The 24,660-nt window shown below is 47.7% G+C and overlaps 1 protein-coding gene across 1 annotated transcript; it reads left to right on the forward strand.

Annotated features, from left to right (window-relative positions):
• Nucleotides 1–2,404: 2,404 nt before the first annotated feature.
• LOC119432571 (PHD finger protein 24) lies at nucleotides 2,405–23,854 on the forward strand. Its single transcript, XM_037699732.2, has 7 exons — nucleotides 2,405–2,569; nucleotides 6,127–6,238; nucleotides 7,832–8,035; nucleotides 12,677–12,967; nucleotides 16,790–16,929; nucleotides 19,768–19,857; nucleotides 23,217–23,854. The coding sequence occupies exons 1-7, from the start codon at nucleotides 2,436–2,438 to the stop codon at nucleotides 23,422–23,424; spliced, it is 1,179 nt and encodes a 392-aa protein (XP_037555660.1). The 5' UTR covers nucleotides 2,405–2,435; the 3' UTR covers nucleotides 23,425–23,854.
• The last annotated feature ends 806 nt before the right edge of the window (nucleotides 23,855–24,660 follow it).

Here is a 24,660-nt window from a genome sequence, read left to right on the forward strand (position 1 = left end):
GCACTACGCTGCACACGCTAGCACAACGCGAAACCCGAAGCACGTAACTTACACACTAATACAACGCGCAAGACAAAGCACGTAACTGAATCGTCACCGAGTCAAATCAGCGCGTACAGCGCGTCGTAATTGCAGCCTCCGCGATCAACTTCAGAAACATTTTCAGAGCTAATTGCGGAGGCCACGCTCCGCTGTGCTGAGTACGGTGAACGCCACCTAGGTGGCGTTGGTAGTGCTTCTTGATGCCAGCGTCCCTTCGAATGCTGGCATCGAGGCGTCGTAGTGCTGAGACCACCGAAGCGTTCACTGTCGGTGCGCGTTAGTGTCATAATGCAGTACTTCTCTTTTCTGCTCGTAGGCGGCGGCACCGCCCCGAGCAAGAGCGCGGGTACACGGAGGAGTGTTAGATATATAAGGCGCGTCTGTGTAGCTCTCTGCAAATGCGTTTGTGGCGCAATGGGTTAAACGCTCGGCGATCTATCGTCGCGGACCGAGAGGTCGTGGGTTCGATTTTCAAATTTTGCATGTTTGTGGAACTTTTTCTTCTGGTTTCTTTCTTTGTATTATGTTCGTGTACATTGTAAGCTGACGTATTTCCGTGACGGAAATACGTCAGTGAAGTCTTGGTGGACCCCGGCATAAAACACTTTCGTGTTAAAAGACCAACTCGGACCATCTCGGCATTGGCGGATCAGCGAACTCTGATCGCCAGAGCCGAAAGTGTTGCCACCGCCGCTGAGGCCCCACCCACCGCGGAGATCCACCTTTTTCCGTGCCCCAGCAAATAAAGTTCTGTCTCTCTCTCTATCTCATGCCGTAGATCATTATAAATCGCCTTCTTACTTCTGCCGTTATGCACACGCAGGCGTAACGCAGACACATTAGCCTGGCGGACACAAAAACGTTGCTGGATTACCAGCTGCCAGCAAAATGACTGGCACAACATTGATTCCCACAGTGCGTGGGTCTGCATTTTTTCTTTCGACACTAACGTCCGTATACTCTTCTCCTTCACTTTTTTGTTATTTAAATGCACTGTGATTTCTTATACTTGAACTACCCGGTTTTCGGCCAATGTCCGAAAATAGGTACGTGCCAGTGCCACTACCACAAGGAGAGTCCATCATAAGGCTACTCTGCAGGCGTAGGAATTTACTCACCATCCCTCGATTGGTCTTTTTCACTTCGCCTGCCAGATTACACATCAGTTTTTCAGGCCGAACTTCCGGCAATAGTTCTTGCATTGCGAAAGTTACCGCTAAATGTTACAAAAGTTGTTATAGTTACAGATTCCCTTTCTGTATGCAGCGCGCTTAACGCGCCTACAAATTCGACAGATTTGAACACGTTTTACACATTAGCTCCACCCCACTTAACGTTAGTTCATTTAGTATGGGTACCAGGCCACCGAGACATCCAACTTAATGAAATAGCTGATTCTTTAGCACGAGCTTCTTTAAAAGGTCCGGCGATATCTGTGCTGCCGGCAACTGCGCATATCACTGCAGCCAGATATAGGCAGTTTTCTTTGACCGAAGACAAGAAAAGCCTCGCATTAGCAAAATCTACAGATTTTATGCATCTAAATTATTCTTGGAACCGACAGTGGTGTCCTAACCGGCAATTCGAAGTAACATTTACAAGGCTGCGTTGCCGTATTCCACAACTAAATTTTTATTTACACAGGTGTGGTCTGGCGGCATCCCCATTATGCTACCTCTGCAATGAACCAGAATCCATCGATCACTTTTTATTATCGTGTCGGAGGTTTTCTAATCATCGACAACGATGTTTGGAAATCCCACTTCGCAATCTAGGACTGCCATTAAGCAGTTCAGTTATACTCTCACTTGGAGTCACGGTGTTAGGATATGACCACGGGAATGTTTGCCGATCCATTTATAATTTTCTTTGTGATACAAAAAGATTGCCTCATTAATTATTCCCATTTTCCACCATTGATTTATTTATCCTTCAATAAATTATAGATTTAACAAATTCAGAAATTAATGTCACAAAATCATAATTATATTATTATTAATATGATTATTCAAAATTTACGTCTATCCTTTACTGTATGTATTTTATTATTAAATTCATATTACTAGTCCTATCTAGGCAAGGCTGACTAACTTATTATAGACTACTTAGTTCTTTTATTATTGTTTCGTTTCCCATCTTCAATTATTCACTTATTTTCCTTTAATATTTATTACTCATTTATTTCTAAACTAATTTATCTTAAATTTCGATCACAATACCACCCGGTTCGTGGCCTATCCCCCACAGTGGTTTGTGCCATTGATTGAGGCATCATCATCGTCATCATCATCATCATCGTCATCATCATCTGTTCGTCTTGAGGCACGAAGAGGAAGAGGAAGAAGGCTGTGCCGCGGGGAGCGGCAATCAGCGTGGGACCACGCGTCCCTACGATGAGCCGTCCAGCCGGCAAGTCGACGGGCGGCGTACTCTACACGAACGCCGAGAGGGCCTCGTTCAACGAACGCTGGTCCCAGCCATCGTCTTCGCACCGGCACAAGTTCCTCAACAAATTCGGATCGCCTCTGTGAGTTGCGCCGCGTCTCTGTATTTATGCGGGCGTGATTCGCAAATTAAAGCACGCGGAATGCTGGGCACGATTTGACGAGCAGCATAGTTAAAGAGACGAGTACGTAGAAAAGAGGATCACAGCGCACGCGCTGACTCTCAACTAAAAGTTTATTAATGCGAAGGCGTATGTCCCATGAGGCAGAGAAGCCGGCGTTGTCCTTTCAGAAGTGCTAACAAAATCATCATCAGCGTGGATTAAGGTGGATTAAGGTTTGTACAAACCAGAGCAAGGTGGATTAATGTGGAATGAGGTGGATTAAGGTGAAAGAAGTATGGTACAAATAGAGTAAGGTGGATTAAGGTGAATTATGGTGGATTCAAGTGGACTAAGGTGGATTAGGGTTGGTACAAATTAGAGTAGTGGTCGTGGTGTTCGGAAAGCCAATTCGCGTTTGGCCATGGCAAAATACACATATGAAAAAACAACGCTCGGGCACAGGAGCAGCCACGTGTTCGCGCAAGCAACACTGGCACGTATCCCCAAACTGTACTCAGTAATTACCAGCGGCTGGAATTTAAGATAATCAACAAGTGTAGCTCACTCAAAGGACAAGTGAGTGCGGTCTACAGGCAAAAGTACATCTACCTCACGATGGAGTACGCTTACTCTTTAGGGCGAAAGCCTGCTCTGCCACTCTAATTGTAAGAGTCCCTCTACACCATTTTAATAGTGCATGGCGCTCTCCAACTTTACGCGTTGATTCAGACTTTAGGATTCGTGTTTTTTCGATGGGGGCGAAATGCGAAAACGTGTACTTAGATTTAGGTGCACGTTAAAGAACCCCAGGTGGTCCAAATTTCCGGAGTCCCCCACTACGGCGTGCCTCATAATCAGTACTGGTTTTGGCACGTAAAACCCCATAATTTAATTTTTTTTTTACGATTCGTGTTTTGTACTGCCCGTTTCGCACCACCAACTCGACGCGCGCGGCGGATTCCCCTTTCTCGGTTCGCCGTTCATCCACGCACTGAACCATACATGTAAGATATTGAATCCGCCGCCGCTTCGAGATTACCCGTTCGCAAACCTGCAACGCAATAACCCCCCCCCCCTCCTCCACCCCTTTCCCATGCCTGAGGTACGTGTGGGAGTTTTTACAACTCCCACGTTCCCGACTTGCTCGTAGTGAATGAAGCGCGTGCGTAGGCGTGGCACCTGCCAGGCCATCCTCGACATCAAAAGCCACTCAGCTTGTAAATGAAGCGTAATAAAGCATGCTCTCCATTGTTCGCAAGACATCTGTCTACGCTCGTCATTTCTTATATATGAGGAAGACGCGTGCGTTCTTCGGCTGCACCAGAGTCCAAGGTATGTGGGGAAGTTCGGCAATCTTGCAAGTGACGAGAAACGCTAATGGATATCTAGCTTGCATTTTAAGATTTCGTGTCTCAGGTTTTTAACCCGTATTGCGGTGGCTCCGAGGCTACGGTGTTCTGATGCCAGACACCCTCCAGGGCGGCCGTGATGCGATACGGATGAGAAGTAACGCGTTCTCGTATAACTAAATCATCCCGCACAGTATTGAACGCCACTTAGTTCAAGTTCCTTCGAAGCTCTCTCTCGCCGCCAACTGTGCAGCTTCCTGATGCAAGTTTCTCTTTCTAACTGAATTATTAACGATATATCACCTCGTCTTTAGGCACTACAGCTTACGTTGTATAGTCATTGTACCCGCTATAAGCTTAGGATTGCCCCGAACTGCGTCTTTCTTTCCTTTTTTTTTTTTAGTTATCTTGACAGCAAATAAAGAGCAGGTATATTACGGAAATACATGAGCTTGGAAAAACAAGCCTCTGGTACCTAATCAGTTGCAGCTGCGGTACCTTGCCGTCTATACCTGGGCCTTTGAGGACCAGAACTTTTCACAACCCCAAAAAATATGACACATGCGGGAAAAAGAAAGGACACTTAAGAACCATCGGTTTACGTTGTTCTGCTCGCTGATTTTAAAGTCAGTTGACTTCCTGTCTAGTTTATTATTTAAGAAAAAGGAATACATTCCGTTTATAAAGAACCAAAGAGTAAAACACTCCCGAAGCCTCCATTGTGTAGTTTTCCTGCGCTGAAAACACCGGAATGCGAGAGAAGACAAGAACACGTGAATTCCCAGTGGCGTACTCACGCTGCCATTTAGACGGAAATTTCACATACGCAAAATATAGGCTCCTCTTTTTTTCTACTACTAGTGAGCTTTGCTTTCTTTTTATTTTTCCTGAACAAATTAAAATGCAGTTTCGAAACAGCAATTCGATAGCCAGTGTAAGCTGATTGAGTGCTTCTCTTCAATGTCCCTTTGAAGTTAAAGGCATAGACAAATCAAGCGTAAATATAAATCTTGAAACGGTCAAAAAGAATGTTCCCAATGTTTGTTAGTGCGAGCAATAACGCGCATCGGTAACTCATGTCAAAGTACCACGTATTTGCACAGCTTCTCGTCGGTATTGTTCAATTACACCAATCCTGAAACGCCAGTCTCAAACTCCGGTGATAATGATGACGATAATTATCGATAATGCATTACGCTCAAATTTGGGTGACGACAGATAGCGACCGATAACATGTGCGCAATACTTACTGTGCTCGCAATACGGTAGTCCAGAATTTTTGCCCTATTCCTGCTTTATCTTGTTAAGTTACCTACACATATCACGATCCCATTCCCATATCTTCCCTGCTTTCTTTGCTCCAACATTACAATCGGCTCTTGCCGCCTTCAAGTGATTCCAAATTCACGCTCATATATCAACTCTGAGAACCCCGGTGCTCTTGAGAGGTGGACATTTGCTGAAACTTTAGCTGGGCTATCTTCGTCTCCCAATTTATTGTAACATTATCTCCTGTACGCCTTAGTGATCATGCAGCCAGCTTGTGTCTCCCTTTGTGTTCCACAAATTTTCGTTCAGGATTTCTTGTCTACCGCCCTTGTAAAGCCGGATGAACTTTTTTCTTTGCTACATTCCTTTGAATCCAATTTGCCATCTTCGTTTTTGTCTTTTTCATGACTCTGAATGGCCAAGTTTCCCGTCCAACTACCAGTACTTGGTTGCCAGTTCTGTTTACCTTTTCCTCCATTACGTGCCTACACTTTTGAGGTACGGATGTTTCTGCACCCTAGCTGCCCATTTCTTATCATCTATGTTTCTGACTCTGTCCTCAATACTGTGAGCTACAAAATCAACCTCGTAACCACTCATTGCCTACTAAAGAGTACTTGAAATAATAAAAAACAACAATCGGACTATAAAAACGGTGCTGATTGAGAATACAGTTCGCTTTTGCTTAGAGTACGTGTCAATGTTTCGTATTGTTGTTGTGGTGAGAAAACGGCGTCTTATATTTAGTTTTAATGTTTATAGGTGATGCTACACTCAGCTGAGCTCCCTCTGCTGTTTGCCACTGTGTCCGGCTTTTGAAACACGGGGCTTACTGGGGAGTTTCGAAAAATGATGTAACGCAAGTGCTGTGGTCATCGTGCGAGGCTCCTTTTGCATGTGGTTGTGCCTCGTGTGCAGAGGACGCAAGCGTCGTCGCAAGCACCGCGACCCGGCGGGCGACCACTCGCCGGGTACGACGGAGCCTGCATCCAGCCCGGACTATCTGGACTACGAGCAGGACTTGCCCATCGTGAGTATGCGCGGGAAAAAAAGCGCGCAGGCCGGAAGCCGTGCACGCCAGGCACCTCAAGCGAGAACGCTCGTCTCTCAACTGGCATATTCGTACTAGCAGCTTACCTGAGGTGGCAACTAAGGCGAGTAGGTATATACGCGTTCATGTTAATGATTACAGAACGGAAATACAATGAGCTTTTCTTCTCTTCAAACTGGTATTTTCGTGCAATGAATATCAATGCGAATATACCATCAATCAATCAGAATATCACAGACCCCATAACGCACATGCCGACAGGGTTTGTACATTGGTGCCTCCTGAGCAAAAAAGTCGCCGTTTAGCCTGAAAGGCGAAGCATCAATTGCGATAGCAAATTAGTAGAGAGCTTTACGGAGTAAGGATAGCAGTTTTATCGGCTGCATAAACTTGGACACATTCGCTTACTAACTGAATTAACAAGCATGCTGCCAGCGCGCACAAGCAAACATGAATAGATCACACTCGATGACCGCAGACAACCGCTGTCAAAACGCTGGCGTGAGCAAGCGCGGCAGCAGCGACGACGAAGGTTCGTGTAGTCTAACGCTTCAACGGAAACTGAGCGGCGAAAGCACAGCGCATACAAAGGTAAGAGCCGTGTGGAGATTGCTTGCAAGATACGGTGCGCCTGACAGCCCGCAGTCGCGCAAAGTACAAGTACGCGGTTGGTGACAGACTAGAAGCCGCACCTCTCCCTTCCGCGCTGCCTTCTGGCTTTCCTCCTCTCGCGTGGGAGATTGAGCCGCCAGTTCCCCTTGCGCCCGGTCGCAAGATACGCATTTGGTGCCGCAGCTAAACGTCGCCTCCCCTCCCTCTCTCACATCCCCCCCAAGGCCTTTCGCACGACGGCAGACACCGCGTTTGCTCTCCGCCGTGCGTTCGCTCTTCGTGAAAGCGCGCGTCCCTCGCGCGCTTTCAGAATATAATTGCTATCGCAGTAATATTCTAGTACAAGTACAAACACAAAAGATGCATCAAGCTGGGTCGACAATAACGAAGTGATATATTTCCTGCTCTCAGTATACATCCAGTATTGTTATTTAAGTTCTTCGCGTGGTCAGGTGTACTAAGTTGTGAGGAACGCAATGACGGAATCTGGAACAGTTCAGCTCACAACCGCCAGGGCTTGATGCCTTGGCTGTTTAAACAGCTGGCAACATTCTAATGTACCCCTTTTCATTTTCTCGCCGAGTTGACCTGAATTAATGTGTGGAGGACGCAGCCTGCAACCGTGCATCGCGAGACGGTTCCCTGTGTCTTTTCGTCGAGAGGATATCGCTCCTTACGCGTCTCTAGATCGGGCCCCTATAGGAACCATTTGAACCCCTTCGAGGAGCTTACGCACAGCGCGCCCGAAGCCTCACTGCAAGAGGGACGCAGTCGCACAAGCATGCTGCTGTCCCTGCCACTCTCGTGTAGTCCTGCGCAGGATGGCGTATTAACGAAACCGACGTGCCACCCCAGTGGCACTGCAGGGACCACCTCGAGTCCGCTGAGGTACCAGTTTATATATATATATATATATATATATATATATATATATAATCTTGACGGACTCGTTCGTTGCAGATGCGCGTGGTGGGGAAGCCGCTGTGCGAGGTGTGCCACTCGCACGGCCACCACCCGCCCCACCCGAAGACGCTGCTCGAGGACATGCTCAAGTGCCGCATCTGCGGAAACAGCTACCACCTGCGCTGCCTGCGCGCCGCCGGACTGCCCAATCAGCCGCGAGGGGCGCTGCTCGACCGCCACGCGTGGTCTTGCATGAAATGCGTGAGTCTGCTTCGCAACTGCCCACCACGGCTCCCGGAAAGCGTTAGCATTTAGTGTCGATAGCTGTGATGCAGGTCGGGAACCATTGTTTGTGTAATTGCTTTCCTTCAATTGGTCGTCCGGCCTTCCATCTAAGGAAATCGCTTCACGGAAAAAAAATACGGTAGAAATCATTGCCGTTTATTATGACAGTCATCGAGAGCTTTCTGGAACTCCGCTGCATTAACACGACACGTTCTTTTTCAATCCAATTACCTTTATTTCATGATGCAAAGATATGAGGGTGCGAGATAGAAGAAGCTACCATATATGGGCAGCGTGACGAGCTCTCACGATCAGTACATAATTCGCACTTCGGCAAGTTACATATATCCGGGAAGCGAAACAGACGTATAATGGCATGTAACGTAGAATGGCGTAGTGATGGAGCGGAATTACAGAGAGATGTCGCTGACTTTGGTAATCATCGGCAGTGGTTTTACCCAATTCTTCACTCATCGCTTCTTGACGACTACGATAATGTTCGTGTCTACGACGACGATTATTTTACTTCTCGTGTTGACGCATGGACACTTGACGTTCCTTATCAGGTTCCCCTCAACGCTCTCACTGCTCAATGCCTTCTTATCAGCCTAACAATGACATTGTGCGCGAATAGACTTATGCCAGCAGGACTGAGTATGCGATCAGGAGACATTTTTATTAAATTTAAGGGCAAACAACCGACAAGCACGCGATTCTAATATCCTAATCTAATGATTCTGATACTCTAATAACAATTCTAATAAAGAAGCCGTTGACGAGGAGGAGGAAGAAAATACAGAGAAAAGCTATAGAGAGGTTAGCCAATGTAAATACCAATTCGGGGATTGAAGGGAGTGTGCTTGAAAAATTACACTGGACGATATTGTGAGTACAGGTTTTACGTCGTTGCTTAAATGTTTACGATGAACACAGATGCGTGCTCACTGGTGCTATTATTTAATGGTCAATTCTGTGGTATTTATAGGCCGGTTTGCTGTCTACAATCAGGCGAGGTATCCACCGCCGACCCACTCACGGATGCGAAACTGCGGTGGGCTACGGCCAAGAAAGCTTCATTTTAAAACCGAGGCTTCTTGTGACGTCACCCGATAATGCCCTCCCAGCGTTGCGGCGCCCACCTATTTCCTCATCTCCCCCCTTTCACGCTCCGTCGCTACACTTTCTTGCTCTCCGCTAGTCGACACCCTTTTCACGCTCCGTCGCCCTCTCCACGTCTCTCGTCCAATAAGAGACAAGCTTATGCGGTTAGAATCGAACGACGACCACGTAATCGCACAATGAAGCCAAAGATTAAAGCTCTCGCTGTAAAGCTCTTTCTTTGGTAGAAAATTGCAACTCATTCCAGCGCTAAGGGAATGCAGTCTATACCAGCCCCGGAGAAAGCAGCATTTAAACAACTCGTTAATTCTGATCAGCAGTTTGTGATAAGACATTCTTGGTATCAACAGTTTAGATTACAAAATAGTTCTCGTCGTCTCCTAAGTGTGACGGTTGCGCTTTATATCGCAGCCACGATAAAGTTTGGGCTGTAATTTTCTCCTTACATAAAACGGGACGCTTTTTAGTAAAGTATTCGGTATGCGTAGGGGCACGTGAAATTAAAGTATTAAAGCTCTTTTTTTGTTCTTTGAAAGAGAAGAAGAATAAGAAATCTTTATTCCGGCACAGTGTAATACAATGTGGTTGAAAGTATCATCTGGATCCTTAGCCTATGTGGCTTGTTTTGGATCCATACCATAAAAGTCAGTATAAATTACAATACAAAGCAAGACCAAAGATAGGTAATGTTATATGCACGGTTTAAAGTGACGTTTTAATGATGTAACAGTATTTGGAACTTTTCTAATGATGAAGCTGGCTATTTCATTCCAGATTTTAGCACCAGCAAATGATATATAACGTTGAACGTGTACATAGAGATAGTCATAGGGCAGAGGCCACTTCCCTACTCAGCTCCCTCATCTACCTGCAGTAAATAGAATTTCACGTTAAACTTAACATTCTAATCAGAAGTCAAGACTCCAGCGAACCCTTGATCAACTGCACTCAATTATTGAAAACAGTGTCTATGAGCTCTCTTATAACAGTCGAATGCGTTTTTGCAGGATCATTGATCAAGGACTCGTGAATGTGACACATTATCCCACCAAAATAGAACAATGACACCGAGACGCCCCACCGCGCTCTCGCACACTCTTTCCTTGACAGGACACACGGGGCTCACGTGATTTATCCTGCGTCGCCGCTGAGCATACCCGGCGATAAACAGAAATATTTTCGATTTTCGGAAGCTACTTTCTGCGTACACATATCCTTCTCGGTGGCTTCAACTATATCTACCTGGAGTAACTTTCTTAACTCCAAATCTTAATTCCTCAGCTACTATGAACAAGTGTAAAACAGTTTTCATTCTGTTGCACAGTGTTTCAGCGATTTTCGCAACTATGCAGTGTTAATTTTTTTCCTCTATACTTCAATTGCTCCGTGCGCTACAAATGTCGACCATAGATACCCTCGTGTTCCCATTGTGCTCATGTAAAGTTTATTGCCGATCTGGGTGTTTTTTTTTTAACGCGGATATGCTCTTAGTCTCTCCGGGATCTGTGTTTCGCACTCTGATTATTACGCTATTCATAACTTCTATTTGGCACTTCCAGTACACTTTTCCACTATGCTTTGCAATTAACCGACACACTCGTTTCTTGTTTGCTTTTTAGACTTTTGATCTGATAAGCTTAGCTCTCATCAATTAATTTTTTTTCTACAAGCATTTAGGTTGCTAGTGGTTGATTTCGATGATTTCTTGTGGCGCCCATGATTAACCCTGATATTTACATTTTACCTGCTTGTCATACCACATGCCATCTGTAACTCTGAAAATGTGCCATCCCAATCCAAATTTCAGTTTGCCAACGCACAACACGGAGGACGCTTGACGGCTTTCATGTGATAAACGAACAAACAATTGTACGGACTGTCAGGCCGGCACGACTGGGCCGTTTCCAATAACTTATAACTGCTCTTCCCGCAAAACAAAACAAAAAAAAAAAAAACAAGAAAGAAAAAAGGTACAAAATATAGTGCACTGACAGCTCCAAAGGGAACCTTTTTCCCATCGCTCATGATCTTCCTAATGATCCCCCATCGCAATACTGATCCCCCATCGCAAAACTAAAAAAAAAAAACACCGCCCCTTCCACTCCGTGAGGATGCTCGAACAGCGAAGCTGTGAACGGCGCTACTTGCGGGGGATGGGACGCGTCGGCGTCCACGGGCGACGGCGTTCCTAGCGCGTTCCTCACGCTTTTCTACTACGTTACCACACAAGAGTCCTTGACCGAAGCTCCATATATACAACCAATGCTTACGCGAACTCCTCTCACACCCAACTTCTCCGTTGACCTACTTTTTAGGGGCGAAGCTCCTTAGCGTGTGGGTCTGTCCCTCCTCTGTAGTATGTAGTAGTTGTAGTCATCGTCGTCGTAGTAGGTAGCCACGTCTACTTTTATGAAAAAAAATTCTACTTTTATGAAAAATGATAATTCTACTTTTATGAAAAACAAATTCCGAAAGTTGCGTCCGTAGCGCGGAATCGAACCAGGGACCCCTCGCTTCCGAACGCGCGGCGCTAGCCACTACGCCACGAAGCGCACATGGACACACGCAACACGATGACAATAAATACCCAACATTAACGAAAGACTGCGCGTTTCTAACGCGTTTGTGCTAGCGCGTTACGGCCCGTGTAAGAAGCTGGTGTAAGACGCTGTGGCCTCTCCGCCTTACCCCCGTATTCATAAACGCTCCTCGACTTGAACTTGACTTGCCACCGCCTTGGGCAGCGCGTTCGAAACGCGTTGAAGGCGGTGACAAGTCAAGTTCAAGTCGAGGAGCGTTTATGAATACGGGGGTTATACTCTCTCAGCAGTCATGTGATGGCGTCGGCAAACGCGGTGCACGTTCCGGCATGTGTAAACGGCTGCGTAAGACGCTGTGGCCTCTCCCCCTTACTAGAGAGTACTGCACGTTTCTAACGCGTTTGTGCTAGCGTCCCCTTAAGCGGGAGATGGTGCAATTATAATGAAGGGCACTGTTATAAAATAGGAATGACGTCACATATGGCGCGTGTCATTGGTGGAAGTCAATCGTTCGATTTAGTGCGGCGAGACTGGGCGAATTCTACACGGAAGTTTCGCGGTTTACTGATGATTCCCTCCGGAGCTTCGCCCACTCATCATCCTTCACCCCGTGGATATGCGGTGTTTTTTTTCGTACACCGCCATTGGTTGGCGCGCCTCACGGTCTGCCACTCCAACGCGAGTATTCGACGGCGCGGCTTACGTCAACCCCCCTCCCCATTCACCTTTTCATCTGCACCCTCTCACAGCATTCTCACAGGGTTGAGCCCTTCTTTTCCTCGTCTCTCCCGCTAGGTCACGTGGGTTTTAGCGAACGGACGACGGCCCAAGATCCGCGGAAACAGCTTCGCTGTAAAAAAAAAAAAAACATTAAGCTACAAACTACATCTTCTTATTGCGCACTGGAAGTTTCAAAGTGAACCTATTCCCATCGCCAATGCGACGCCTATACGCGCAGGAGACGCTGGAGCTCCTGCTGAGCGACACCGAGCTGCACAGCGCGCTCGACGCCGTCGGGATGGGCGCGCAGCAGGCCGCGGCCAGCGCCCTCACGTGGCCCTGCTTCCTGGCGCTGCACGAGCGCCTCTACGCGGGCGCGCGGGACGAGCAAGGGTCGCTACCGCACGGAGTGATGGGCCTGCTGCGCGAGGACTTCGCGCGCTTCGACCGCGACCACGACGGCTGCATCTCGTGGGCGCAGGTGCTCACCCGGTTCGTGCTGCAGGTCCTGCGGCAGCGGCACACTGACGTGAGCGAGATTTCTCTCCCCTTGCTGCGCGCTCGCTTCGCCCAATAAACTTCCGCTGCGGTCTCTCTCTCTCCTTCGCACCTCCAATACATGGTGACGACTTGGAGCATGGCCTCCAATATACTTACGCGATGACTTGGAGCGTGGCCTCCAAGATTTCCAACGTGCGCAATGAAGATCTCGGGGGCCATCCTTGCGGTCTCTCTCTCTAATATATATATATATATATATATATATATATATATATATATATATATATATATATATACCACGTGACAGATTTTCCGCACTTCCCACACATTCACTTTTTCCACTTCGCCACTCCTAATGCTAACGCATTAAAGAGAGTCAAATAATTTAACTAATAGTGTACTCTAACTTCATTTGTAGAACTGCTAAGGTGGGTCGTTCGGCATCGCTTGCAGAACGCGTCTGTCTGGGTGTGCCACGTGAGAGACGCTGTCAGACGCCGCTCGGCGCAGTTTCAGCAAGCTTGTGGGTACGACCGCAAAAATAGGCAGGCCAAGCAACTTCCATGCGGAGGAACAGGCGCATAGGTAGTGTCTTAAAAACTTGCCGCTCCCGAGGTATTTCCGGCTGTTGCAATGCCTTCTTCTAGCTCATGTTGCGGCACATAAAGTACGGCCTCCGCGATTGGAATTTCTTACTTCGAGGGAGTCTGCGCCGTACACCTTCAAGTGGCCTTGAGCCAAAAGCCAGAGCCATTATCCGGGCGCTCAAACGAGAACATCCGCGCACGTAGGCGTGGTTTTGACACCAACTATAAACACACGAGTACTCCCGTTCTGTTCACGAGATTCTTCCCAACCTTGTAGCATTCCTTGCAACCTCGCCACTTTGCAACATTCTCGAACGGGTTCGTGGCGCGTGCTTACGCCGTCTTCAGTCGCCGATCAAGCGTGAAGGAAAGCGTTGGGCGTACGCACTTCGGTTTTCACTTTTCATCTACACCCAAGGCAATGCAGATTAGTGTACGAAACCTTTCCTCTGGAGGTTCGGCGACGTATCGGCGCCGAAACTCCAGCACCGGTGCGTCAGCGCGACGTCGCAGAGTTCATAGTGTTTTCGTGCAATTGGGTAGTGTGGCCTAAGTAAACGTTCTTTAAGCTTACTTACTTCAGTCTTTGGGCCTTTTAGAGTACACTGCGGACCACCTTCGCCTATAAAAAAATTAACTAGGACTGAGCAGGCGTCGCCAAAATCCGTGCCATCACGGTGAGCTGGTGCGGGAACTTGAATGCGGCGTCGCCATCCGTGGTTAGTCATGGCGTCTTTTTTCTTCTTTTTTTTTTCTTCCTTTTTTCTTTACTAAGTCACTTCTAACGGTATAAGTGGCCTTTCGGGCATTCTGGAAGGATAATTTACTACTACACCACAAAAAAATAATAATAATACCTCTTTAGGGTACGTTTAGATATCTAAGAGCTATATGAGTGTCACAACAAACGGACACACTCATTGATAGCTTTGAGTGTGAGTGAGGGAGGGTAGTATAAAAGTAGGTGTTCTTCACGTCCACGCCCCTGTGACGGCTCTCTCTGGGTAAATGAAACCAATCTCAAAGGCCACGCTGTTGCTGACTTTGTGCGCCGGAAGCGATTTGCGGAGTCAGAAACGCGTGATAGGTACGATGCTTTCTTTGTACACCACCTACGGCGCACAAAGATCAGGAATGGCACGCAATTTTAAAGAGGTAATGGCGAAAGTGAGGCGAGGACCAGGCTTGTGTGTTGAGGGGGAGGGAGAAAAACAAACTGGGGGCGTTTGTCTGTTTTGGTTTCGAGTGCGAACAGTGGAAAAAAAAAGCGATAAATTGGGGTGTTGGCAGACGCGGTGGCGCACTGATATTGTAAGCTCACGCTCCGTTCGCTGTCTTAGCGCAAGGTATGTCATCTTGTGTTGGTCAAACGATATGGGCGGAACGATCTACTCGGGGAACTTTTTTGTTTGTTCGTACTATCTCTAGTGATAGAAAGCGATAACTTCGCATCTCTCGATCCTTACAGCTAAGGAAGCAGGTAAATCATCCCCTCCCTATTGCTATACAATTCACTCACAGGTGACGGATAACAAGTTTCTGAGTTAACTTCCTTCAGTGCCGCTTTTTCCAGCGCTCTATGCCCTGCGACTAGAGCAGCACTTGCCACACTGCAGTGGTGTTTCGTTCCTCAAAACAAAATATTGCTTTCTCCGTTACCCGCTCCGAGAGGAAAATAAATAAAGGAAAGCAAACTGTCGTGGCGAACGTCTTGGCGCTAAAAGCTGACGCAGCTGAAGGCAAACGTCGGGAACGCGCTCTCCGAACGATGGGGCGAGAGAACAAAGAAAAAAAAATGAACAAAAAAATACTTTTTGCAGCGGCGAGAGACAGCGCTCGCTCTACTCCTGACGCGAGCAGCTGACGCGCACTTAGAGCCGCGCGCGCTCGCAACGCCGGTGAAACAGCCCGCGGCATTTGCATATAACGGCACGAGCGTCTCGTCCTCCTCTACTCTATCTCTCTCACTCGCCTTTCAGCCGGCTGTGCCGTTCTCACCCTCTTCAGCGTTTCATCCATTTCGGGCCCTTGGGAAGAACCGCAGCACCGGCGGCGCTGAGGCTCATGCTGTCGCCGACAAAGTGCATCCGCCACTCGGCGAGGACACTCGCGCGAAAAATGCGTGCCGCGTCGACGCGCATGCTATCAGAGCGGGGCGTCCGCAACAGGTCTTCGTTTCAGCCGCGAAGCGCCAGCTATCGAAGCTGCCACGCTTCCGTGCACGTTTTTGTGGGTTTCGGTGTGCGTTGACCGCCGTCTTCGAAGCAACATGTCCCTTGTACAGGATGCCTAACTATAGCCAAGCTGATCAAGGGAAAAAAAAAGAAAGAAAAGAAAAGCAAAAGATTTAAAAGACACGGTGCAACATACAATTACAAGACGTACGGTGTTCGTTTGTCAGACCCTGGGCGACCGAACATCGCAGGTCTGAAAATCATGTCTTGCAGCGTGGCTTTCCTTTTTTTTTAACAACTTGGCTAGAGTTGGCTGGGACACCCGACATATACCATCCTGTGAAAGGGACACTACGTCGAAAATACGTTGAGTTGGCAATTACGCTTCTACACTACCAAAAATGCCACTCTAGCAGCGAGAGAGACAAAGAGAAAGAGTGCATAGAAAGGCAAGGAGGTTAACCAGCTGTAGTTACGGTTGTTATGGTAGTTATGGTGTAGTTATGGTACCCTGCATGGGGCGAAAGGCGTTAGGGCATAAAAAGATAATGAGAGCGGGAGAAGAGAGGCATGGTAAGTAGCCGTTTCATTTCCCTCTATTAAGAAGTAGAAGTAAGGAAGTATTTGACATTCGATTCGCTATATTCCAAGCAAATTGTCTCAAATATTCGCATTCTATTTCATAAGGAAATTACGCTCTTCGAACAGCCCTCTATCTCAGTATGCGCGGTCTAAAGTGCTGATACAAGAGCAGTTGGCCGCACACTGCGAACTGGGTCTGGTACCGTCAACCGCAAAAGTTCACGGGATGCAGGGCCCACCAGGAAGCTGAATTCTCGCGAAGCTGGGTACAAAGCCTCAAATTAAATGTTCCAGCATGCAGTATAGCCTTCGCCACCTACACACCGACTCATTAATTTACAAGTAACATGCCTTAACAGTGCAGGAATTCCCATTTGCACGAGAAACCGCATCCCGTAATCTTTTGGGGTTGACTGCACGTAGTATACACTGAACCTGCGGACGCGCAGAAATTCCATTGCATTAGGCGAGTGGGTTAGCGTGGAAGTGACCTTTTACGCCACGCAGAAGGAGCTGGTGTCGCTGCTGAAGCCCGCGGAGGTGCGCCTGCTCAAGGAGGAGTTTGCCCTTCGAGACACCCACAACGGTGGCGCCATCAGCGTGGCCGACGCGAGGCGCGTGGTGCACGAGTGGCGAGACCACATGGCGTAAGTGGCCGTGCGTGATGCTCCATGCAAGCCTGCGTTGCCGACATTTATCAAAAACCGTTTGCATGAACTCGACCAGCGAACTCGACCCGCGAACTCGACCCGCGAACTCGACCCGCGAACTCGACCCGCGAACTCGACCCGCGAACACGACCCGCGAACTCGACGCGCGAGTGGGTCGAGTCAGAAGTCGTCGAGCTCACCCAGACGGACCCGTCCGCGTTTACACGCATCTTGCCAAACAGGATGCGTGAGTCGAGTCGACCCGCTTCTTGTATAGACGGGCTCACCAAACTCGCCTCGACGCTCGCTGTGATAACATACGTCCAACCCGATATCGATTTCAAGAACCCGACGACAGGCTTTCGGCCTGAAAAAAAAAAACAATTCGGCTCGACTTTTATCGATTTGCGTAAATGTATCTTACGAAAGTGCTTACTTGAGCTGGACAAAAGCGGGTCGAGCCGTCTTGTCGGGATGACATTTGTTTCGTCAAGCTCTTGTGGACGCTGGCCGGTCGAACAGAGCGAGCGTCGAGTCGCACCGAGCCAGCCAGTCGTGCAGGAGTAGGTTGATTCGGTCCGACCCGCTTGCAACGCGCATGTAAACGCGGGTGCGTCGGTTCAGCGGTTCGCAGAGCGATGAACCTGACCCGCTCGCTGTGGCAGCAATCTCAACTCGTAAGGCGCGAGTTCGGGTCGACACTGTCGAGTCGGGCTGTCTGAGCCCAGCTTCTGACTCGACCCGCTGGTTCCTGTAGGCTAGGAAAAAGGTGTAGCAATCCTAGATCAACGCCACGACTGCCTCGATCTTACACCTTATTGAAAATGTTGTACATAGTCGACACACGATGGCGTGCAAGAAGTACCGAGTATAATGAGCAGCAATGCCGATATGGATCGATGGTTAATCAATTAGTAAATGAGAGCTAGGCGATATCAGCCCTATAGGGAAGTCCCAGCTTGGTTCTGGGCAAACAAGTAGCATTGATCTCTTGTCGTGTGAAATAATAAATGAACCACATCACGGCTGAGAAAAGGTTATACTCAGTGTTATGCTATAACCAGATTTACATGTCAAGCTTATTTGTGGACGAGGGCTTCTCTATAGCAGCCTGCTTTGAATTAGTTCTTACCAGTCGCAAGACGTGGTAAAGTTATGTTTTGCAATTCCAAAAGCTACTACCAGTCGGAGGCATGGCTCACAGAGACTTTCGTTCATATAGCATGTAATTTGCAAGGACTTGGTCACGATTTATTACTTGTTGTAACGACTGACCTGAAAAACTATTCGTGCTTCAAAACTGGATTGTTATTTCATGCTCGCGTGCACACAGCCCTTCGTGTTTACACGCTCGCTCACACGTGACGAACTGGCGCAGCTAGCGATTTGATTCCGTAGGTCGTACGCTTCGTGCAGTTCGAGAAACGTGTCGAAAACAGTGCCTCATGATGATGATGATCATCATCATCAGTAGTAGCCAGTTTAGGTACACTGCCGGCCAGAGTCTCCCTTAAGTTACTCCAGTCGTCTCTCCCTGTGTGTCCTCGCAACTACCGTAAATGCTCATTTAGTACACAGGCCATTTTAATTTAATTTTTGCAAAAGGCCGGGTAGCCAGGGTAGTTTGTACGAATTGCACCAGTATTTAGAACTGGTGGTAGGCTGTGAGCGGGAAATTACAGGTCAATATCCTTAATGAGCAAAAGGATGGATAGTTGGGCGAGTTGGTACAGTAACATATTCTTGGTATAAGCGCGAAGAAGACACAGACGGTGGCGGAAGAAGACAGGACGAGCGCTAACTCACAACTAAATCTTTATTGGAAATAACAAACATATATAAGTGATTGCAAAAACCGTAGCAAAGAAAACATCACATGGTCGAAAGGATAACAGTTACCAGGAAAAAAAAGACAAAGCAGAAAATGGCGAAGTCGCTAGAATTTAAACAAGAAAAAACTACTTCGCACTGACGCACCTGCCGAGAAAATATTGAACTTCACCTTCTGACAATGATAATGATGCCTGGCTAACACAAGTTTCTCCTAGTCTTTCTATGTGAAATGCCTCAATTATTTCGCGTGTAGTTTGGCATTTGTGTTTAGAAAGGACTTTTGTGTCATCAAACAATGGCCTACAACCGCACGTAAAACAATGCGAGGCTAGATGAGAAGCATTGGGATTGTTAAGAGAATGCTGATGTTCATTTAGTCTAACATTGAGGCACCTGCCGCTCTCTCCAATATAAGCTTTACCGCACTTGAGTGGAATGTGATAGACTACGCCTGTATCTTCCGCCCCGTCCGTGTCTTCTTCTCGCTTATACCAAGAATATGTTACCTTAATGAGCCCTTGATGGAAATTATTAGAGCATACTATAGGTGGCCACAGAGCATTCAAGGTTTGACGCGCAATAAAACACACACGAAGATGGAAACAGGGCAAACGCCTTTTCTCTACGTGCGTTTAAGATTGCATGTAAAACTACGAATTGTGCTTATGGCACTGTCCACAGATAGGTACCCAGGTTCTGTTTCACCACGGTAAATGTGGGTTGACTGTGAGTTGCGACTGCGGACTATTCGAACTGGTCTGAAGCTGTGATAGTTTTGTAAAGGAAATGCCCAGTGGCACTATATAGCCATGTGCATACTCTTGACATCTTGTTGCCCTTGAACCAAGAGAGCGAAAGCGCATGACCATGACACCCAACGTCCGCATGGAAAGGGCACGAAATCGCGTATGTCGCCTGCGAGCTTTACGTAAGCGCTGAGGGCAAGGGCAGCCATTTCGCTTGCAGGGTGTGCTTTGCCTAAATGCCACTCAATCCGCGCAGTCTGACCACCAGCGTGGAATTTCTCGTGGATCGGATTCGCGCCGCCAGTGACCATCCGGACCCCGACAGGCATCTGGGTGACGTCGACAGGTGGGCAAACTCCTGACCCTCAATCAATCAAGAGTTAACCCCTTAGGTGCCACTCAGAAATAGGTAAACAGGAGTTCAGAAACTGTCGTTCTGTTTCACCAGCCGACATAAAGTCACTTTCGGGGACAATTACGCAAGGTATCGGTGTAGAGACAGACTGTGTCGGGAAGAAGGCACGCCCTTTCGTTCAAGGCGGAACGGCCTATACTGTGTGACAAACTGAGAATACCTGTGAACCTAGGAACCATCCGTGCTTCTACGCCCCGAAACGTAGCCCCCCGAGAGACGCCGATATTGAGAGAAGTCATTCGTGACTTGACGTCACAGAAATCAGCCGTGACGTCACAGATATGAGCTAGCGTGATTGCCTGGCGCATCTATAGAAATTATCGGTCAGTTGGATAGTGCTGCACTTGCGACTGCATTTTTAGGCTGTCATCGACTAAGAGCATGAACGTTTTCGCATTACGATCCCACTGGCTGCTGGTACCAAGCCAAAGCGCAGCATTCGTGTTTCTTTGTTATATTTATTTTATAAGGGATAAGCTGTGACACCGCAGCAGGAAGAAAACACAGATATGGTAGCTGGGCTAAAGCGTAACCTTCAATTTTTCCCATAGAGTTTCGCACAATAACCACCAGGGGCAACTGTGGCGCTAGTGTTTACGTGAACTGCAAACAGGACAGTTCAGCCAGCGTGAGAATGATGGTTAGCTCATGGATTTGTCTAAACTTCGTCCTTCTGGCTTTGAATGGCTTCGTGACATTGCAAGGGGATCATTTTTAGGAAATTACTGCGTTATAAATATATAAATAAACAGCATTAAAATTGTCCGACAGCAGGATTCGTACGCAGGACCTCTAGCACAGAAGCGCAATATTGTAAGCGTTACGCCATGGAGGCCATAGACAAGCAGACGCATTGCAAATAGCAGCAATTATGCGTGTTCGCAGAGTCCCATTGCCTTCTGCATTTAGAAACGTGTACATCGCTTAGAATACTAGGCCAACATAGGCAAACAAAGCGTACCATAAACGAAGCCACCGGAGCGTCTGAATCCACAAGCACGAAGATCAGACAAATACATATACTGCCCATCATTCCCCATGGGGGCTGAACAATCACAGCGCCAAAGTTCGCTGTAGTGGTTATTGTAGGAAAACTCCATGGATTTTCCGAGAGAAAGACGCACATCTCGATCTAGATTACAATATTTTTTTTTCGTTTTTTTTTGGCTTTTGTTTCATCTCCTCGGTGCTCTGTGGCGTCAGATGGGATATATTCACAACTATGGGATATAATCGCTCTTCAGAGTAGTTTTTATTGTCTACTGTTACGTTATGGACATGACAAATATTTTTTAATTGAAATACCATGGTTGTATGTCGAAAGCTGCGTCTCCAAGTACGTGAAAAAAATATCTCCATCATCTCCTCACGTTTGCTATGGTAAAAGCTTTCGTTGCTTAAACACAGAGATGGATATGGAACTATGTGTAGTACATTGTCATGTTACTGCCGCGTCCGATATTTTCACGCAATCTCGGGTGATTTCAAAACAAACCTCCAGGTTGCGCTCGTCCATCTGGGACGACACAGATGTCTAGACCAATTGAGTGTCAAATTCCTCGAAAGCGGATGACACGAATATGAGTAAGGCACTTCTTGACAGTTACACATGCACCGTACTTCATACCCAGAGTGAATTTTTTGCGTAATCACTTGCGAGTGAATTTGGAAAAAAGAATGTTGGAGGCAATGTGCAATGTATGGTCTTAGGAGGATATCACTGCCAATAAAGGACTGTAATTGAAGGACCCCGTCAATACTATAGAAGGTCCGCGAAATGCCTACACATTGTCAAAATGTTCATAAACTGTAGCCGCTGAAGTGACACGGTCACTTCAGCTAATTTATGGCAGCCGGAATAAGAACTCTCGGGTGTGTTAGCGATTCCATTACGCGCCCGCCTTCGCCAAGCTGCACTAGCTCCAGGCTCCACTAGCGAGGCCTCTACTTTCCTTGGCTCCGCACATCACCCACCTCGCGCATCTTCTTCAGAAACCAGCCGGTGCCTCCTTCGCGTTCTTGTTATCGTGTTTTTCAGTTCTTTTTTTCAACTTCGCATACTTTCGACGCGTACTAAAGCGATCGATGGTCTCACGTACGCGGACTTCAAACTTCCTTCCAAGAGTTCCCTAGAGCCAGTTAAGGCTTCTCGCTCACTAGACCACAGCTGTTATAGCCTGCTTCTCGCCACACGGCAACGGCTAAGCAAGGGGTGTCGACCCAGGAACCGCCGCAAACAGGAGCTTCGCTGTGAATTTCCTAGGGCGCTCGGGGCATTCGGTGAGAGACGAACGCATGCCGGCTGCGGGCGGGGGCCCGCGTCGCGTCAGCTTGCAAGTTGATAGCAGCCCGCCCAGACCCTGCCGCGGCACTCTCGCTTAAAAACTGCCCCGCCCATCCTTCCGTGCACGTCGAAAGCGTCGCCATCTTGGATATGTACAACTATAAGCTCGCAGGGCGGCATACAAATGACTGTTTTAAACGTCGCAACGAACCCGAAAGTCAACGTCTCAGTTTCGGGCTGCGTTCTTTACGTTCGTGTCTGTTTTGTTCTCAGCGATCTTCGTTTTAGTTCTTTCTTATACGCGACAGACGACGATATATAGCTGCGTAGTGCACCCGAACTCGGCGTCTTTCGCTTCCGTCAAGCAGCACATGACTCCCAGAACCGATTAAGACGTTACAGTGCATATTTTTTCTTCTTCTACTACTTTTTTTTTCTCTTACGCGTCTTCTTTTTTTCTGTCGCCCCTGGGTGCGTAACGTCGTTCAAGGGAAACGTGCCTCGCTCGGTGCGATTATCAAAATCCTAATTCGCTGAGAAACCAACTATTTCAGTATAGGCTCCGCGCTAAAGACTACACTGCATCCGCCCACTGCGCCTGCGCGCGCTAGAGGCTTAGTTTCCGAGAGACGCCGATACTGAAAGGAGTTCGTCTCCACCGTGACGTCATAGAAATGGGCGAGTTATTGGCTGGCGAATCTGCCATGTGTCCCAGCTAACGTTAGCCAAGGTATTCAAAGAAAGGATTACAAAATCACGGTGCGAGGTATGATTATAATACCTACGGTGTTCGATCGTCAGAGGTCTCACGACCGAACACCGTCGGTCTTAAAATCGCATCTTGAACAGTGTTCTTTAAATCTTTTTGTTCATTGAACACCTCGGGCAAACGTTAGCTTCAGGGGCACCCTATATAGATATTCTTTCTGAGTCTTACAAAGGTGAGCTTGCGATTCCATTCTCGGGCTGTCGCCCACTGTATAGCTGGTCATGGCTTCCCGCGCAGATTTGTGACGTGGAGCCGCTTCCTGTGCGTCATGGCGCTTCCGGTGATCGCCGCGCGGCCAAACACGTGGGGAGGTCCCGACTACGTGGCCTTCTTGGAGGACGACCACGTCGGTCTTCTCGGCTCGATGCGCTTCCCATTCGACGGGGTCTTGGAGTCCAAGAGCGAAGCAGCGGCGAGCGCCGAGTCCGAAGACGAGGACGACTGAGAACGGCGCACTGCGCGTCAGCGACTGTCTTAAATCTCCTGTTTCGAAGGGCGTCGCGCATTAACGCTTTAAGGACCTCTCTCGCGAACCAGAAGCAGCGAGAACTTCGGGTGGCGCAGCTTCGGCCGTCTTAGTGCCGTGACGTCGCTCGCTCTTCATGACGTCGCTTGCTTCGCTGTGACGTCTTTTGATCCCGGAAACACAACGTTTATAACTTTACGCGGTAAACTTCGAGGCTGGCCACGGTATGACGGCCGTTTATCTGCAGTGCAAGGGCCAGAGCGATAATGTGGAACAATTTGGAATAACGACGATCAGAATATGACGGGGCTCTGTTCAAGAGTGTTAGCACAATATTTTTCGTTATGTTTTGTACAGGTTCGTTAAAGTATCATGCCGCAAGTAATATGATGCTTCGTGTTGATCAATTATTAAGTCGTTCTCTAGCTGGCTTTTTCGTCTCCGGATAACCCTAGTCATAAGGGATTAACAATTCACGGTGCGCGATTCACCTAACAATCCCAATCGAACACGATTCGTACTCGCCAGTCATACAATCTCACTTGAACAGCTTGATTTGGTGTGTGACACGCACGTTCGGAACTTCCAGCTAACGTTTTGCAGCAACGAATGGAGCCAGCAAAGCTTCGACTGTCCACAAAACAAGTCTGCTGTCGAAGTCGCTGCGTACGGGGTCTGTTTATAACTAAGAGCATTTACAATTACTTTGCGGGAGTGCATCTAAGCTTTGAATGCTTACCCCCATTTTCGACAGCTCACGTGCCTACTAATACGGCAAGTTCACTCTAATTTGGCACACAAAAAAAAAACACAAGAACAACAACAACAACAACAACAAAAAAAAAAAACTAAAGTAGCTTGCAATGGAGGCACAATGCTAAAGGGACAGCGGAGCTGATGGACACCTAGCTAGTCCTGGCTATTGGGCTAGATAGACTAAGCGCTACCAAGTCATCCCCAGAATTTTCCGGAATTTATTGATTATTGATCAACTATTGATTAGCTATTGATTGGCTATCGCTTGGCTACCGATTGGCTATCGAGAGGTATTGGCCACATATTTGGGCTAGGCTAAGCACTACAAAGTCATCCAGAGCATCTTACGGAATTTATTAATTATTGATTGATTATCGATTAGCTATAGATCGGCTATCAATTGGCTATCGATGACTGACTAAGCTTTAATCCCAACGATGCTTAGCTAGTCTTAGCCAA

The sequence above is a fragment of the Dermacentor silvarum genome, chromosome 11, assembly GCF_013339745.2.
Source record: "Dermacentor silvarum isolate Dsil-2018 chromosome 11, BIME_Dsil_1.4, whole genome shotgun sequence".
Lineage (NCBI taxonomy): Eukaryota > Metazoa > Arthropoda > Arachnida > Ixodida > Ixodidae > Dermacentor > Dermacentor silvarum.

Bases quoted from the DNA above. Each gene is read 5' to 3' on its own strand.
- LOC119432571 (XM_037699732.2), top strand. From the start codon at position 2,436: ATGAGCCGTCCAGCCGGCAAGTCGACGGGCGGCGTACTCTACACGAAC. The intron at 6,239-7,831 runs GTGAGTATGCGC...CGTTCGTTGCAG, and splicing joins ACGAGCAGGACTTGCCCATC to ATGCGCGTGGTGGGGAAGCC. The intron at 8,036-12,676 runs GTGAGTCTGCTT...CTATACGCGCAG, and splicing joins CGTGGTCTTGCATGAAATGC to GAGACGCTGGAGCTCCTGCT.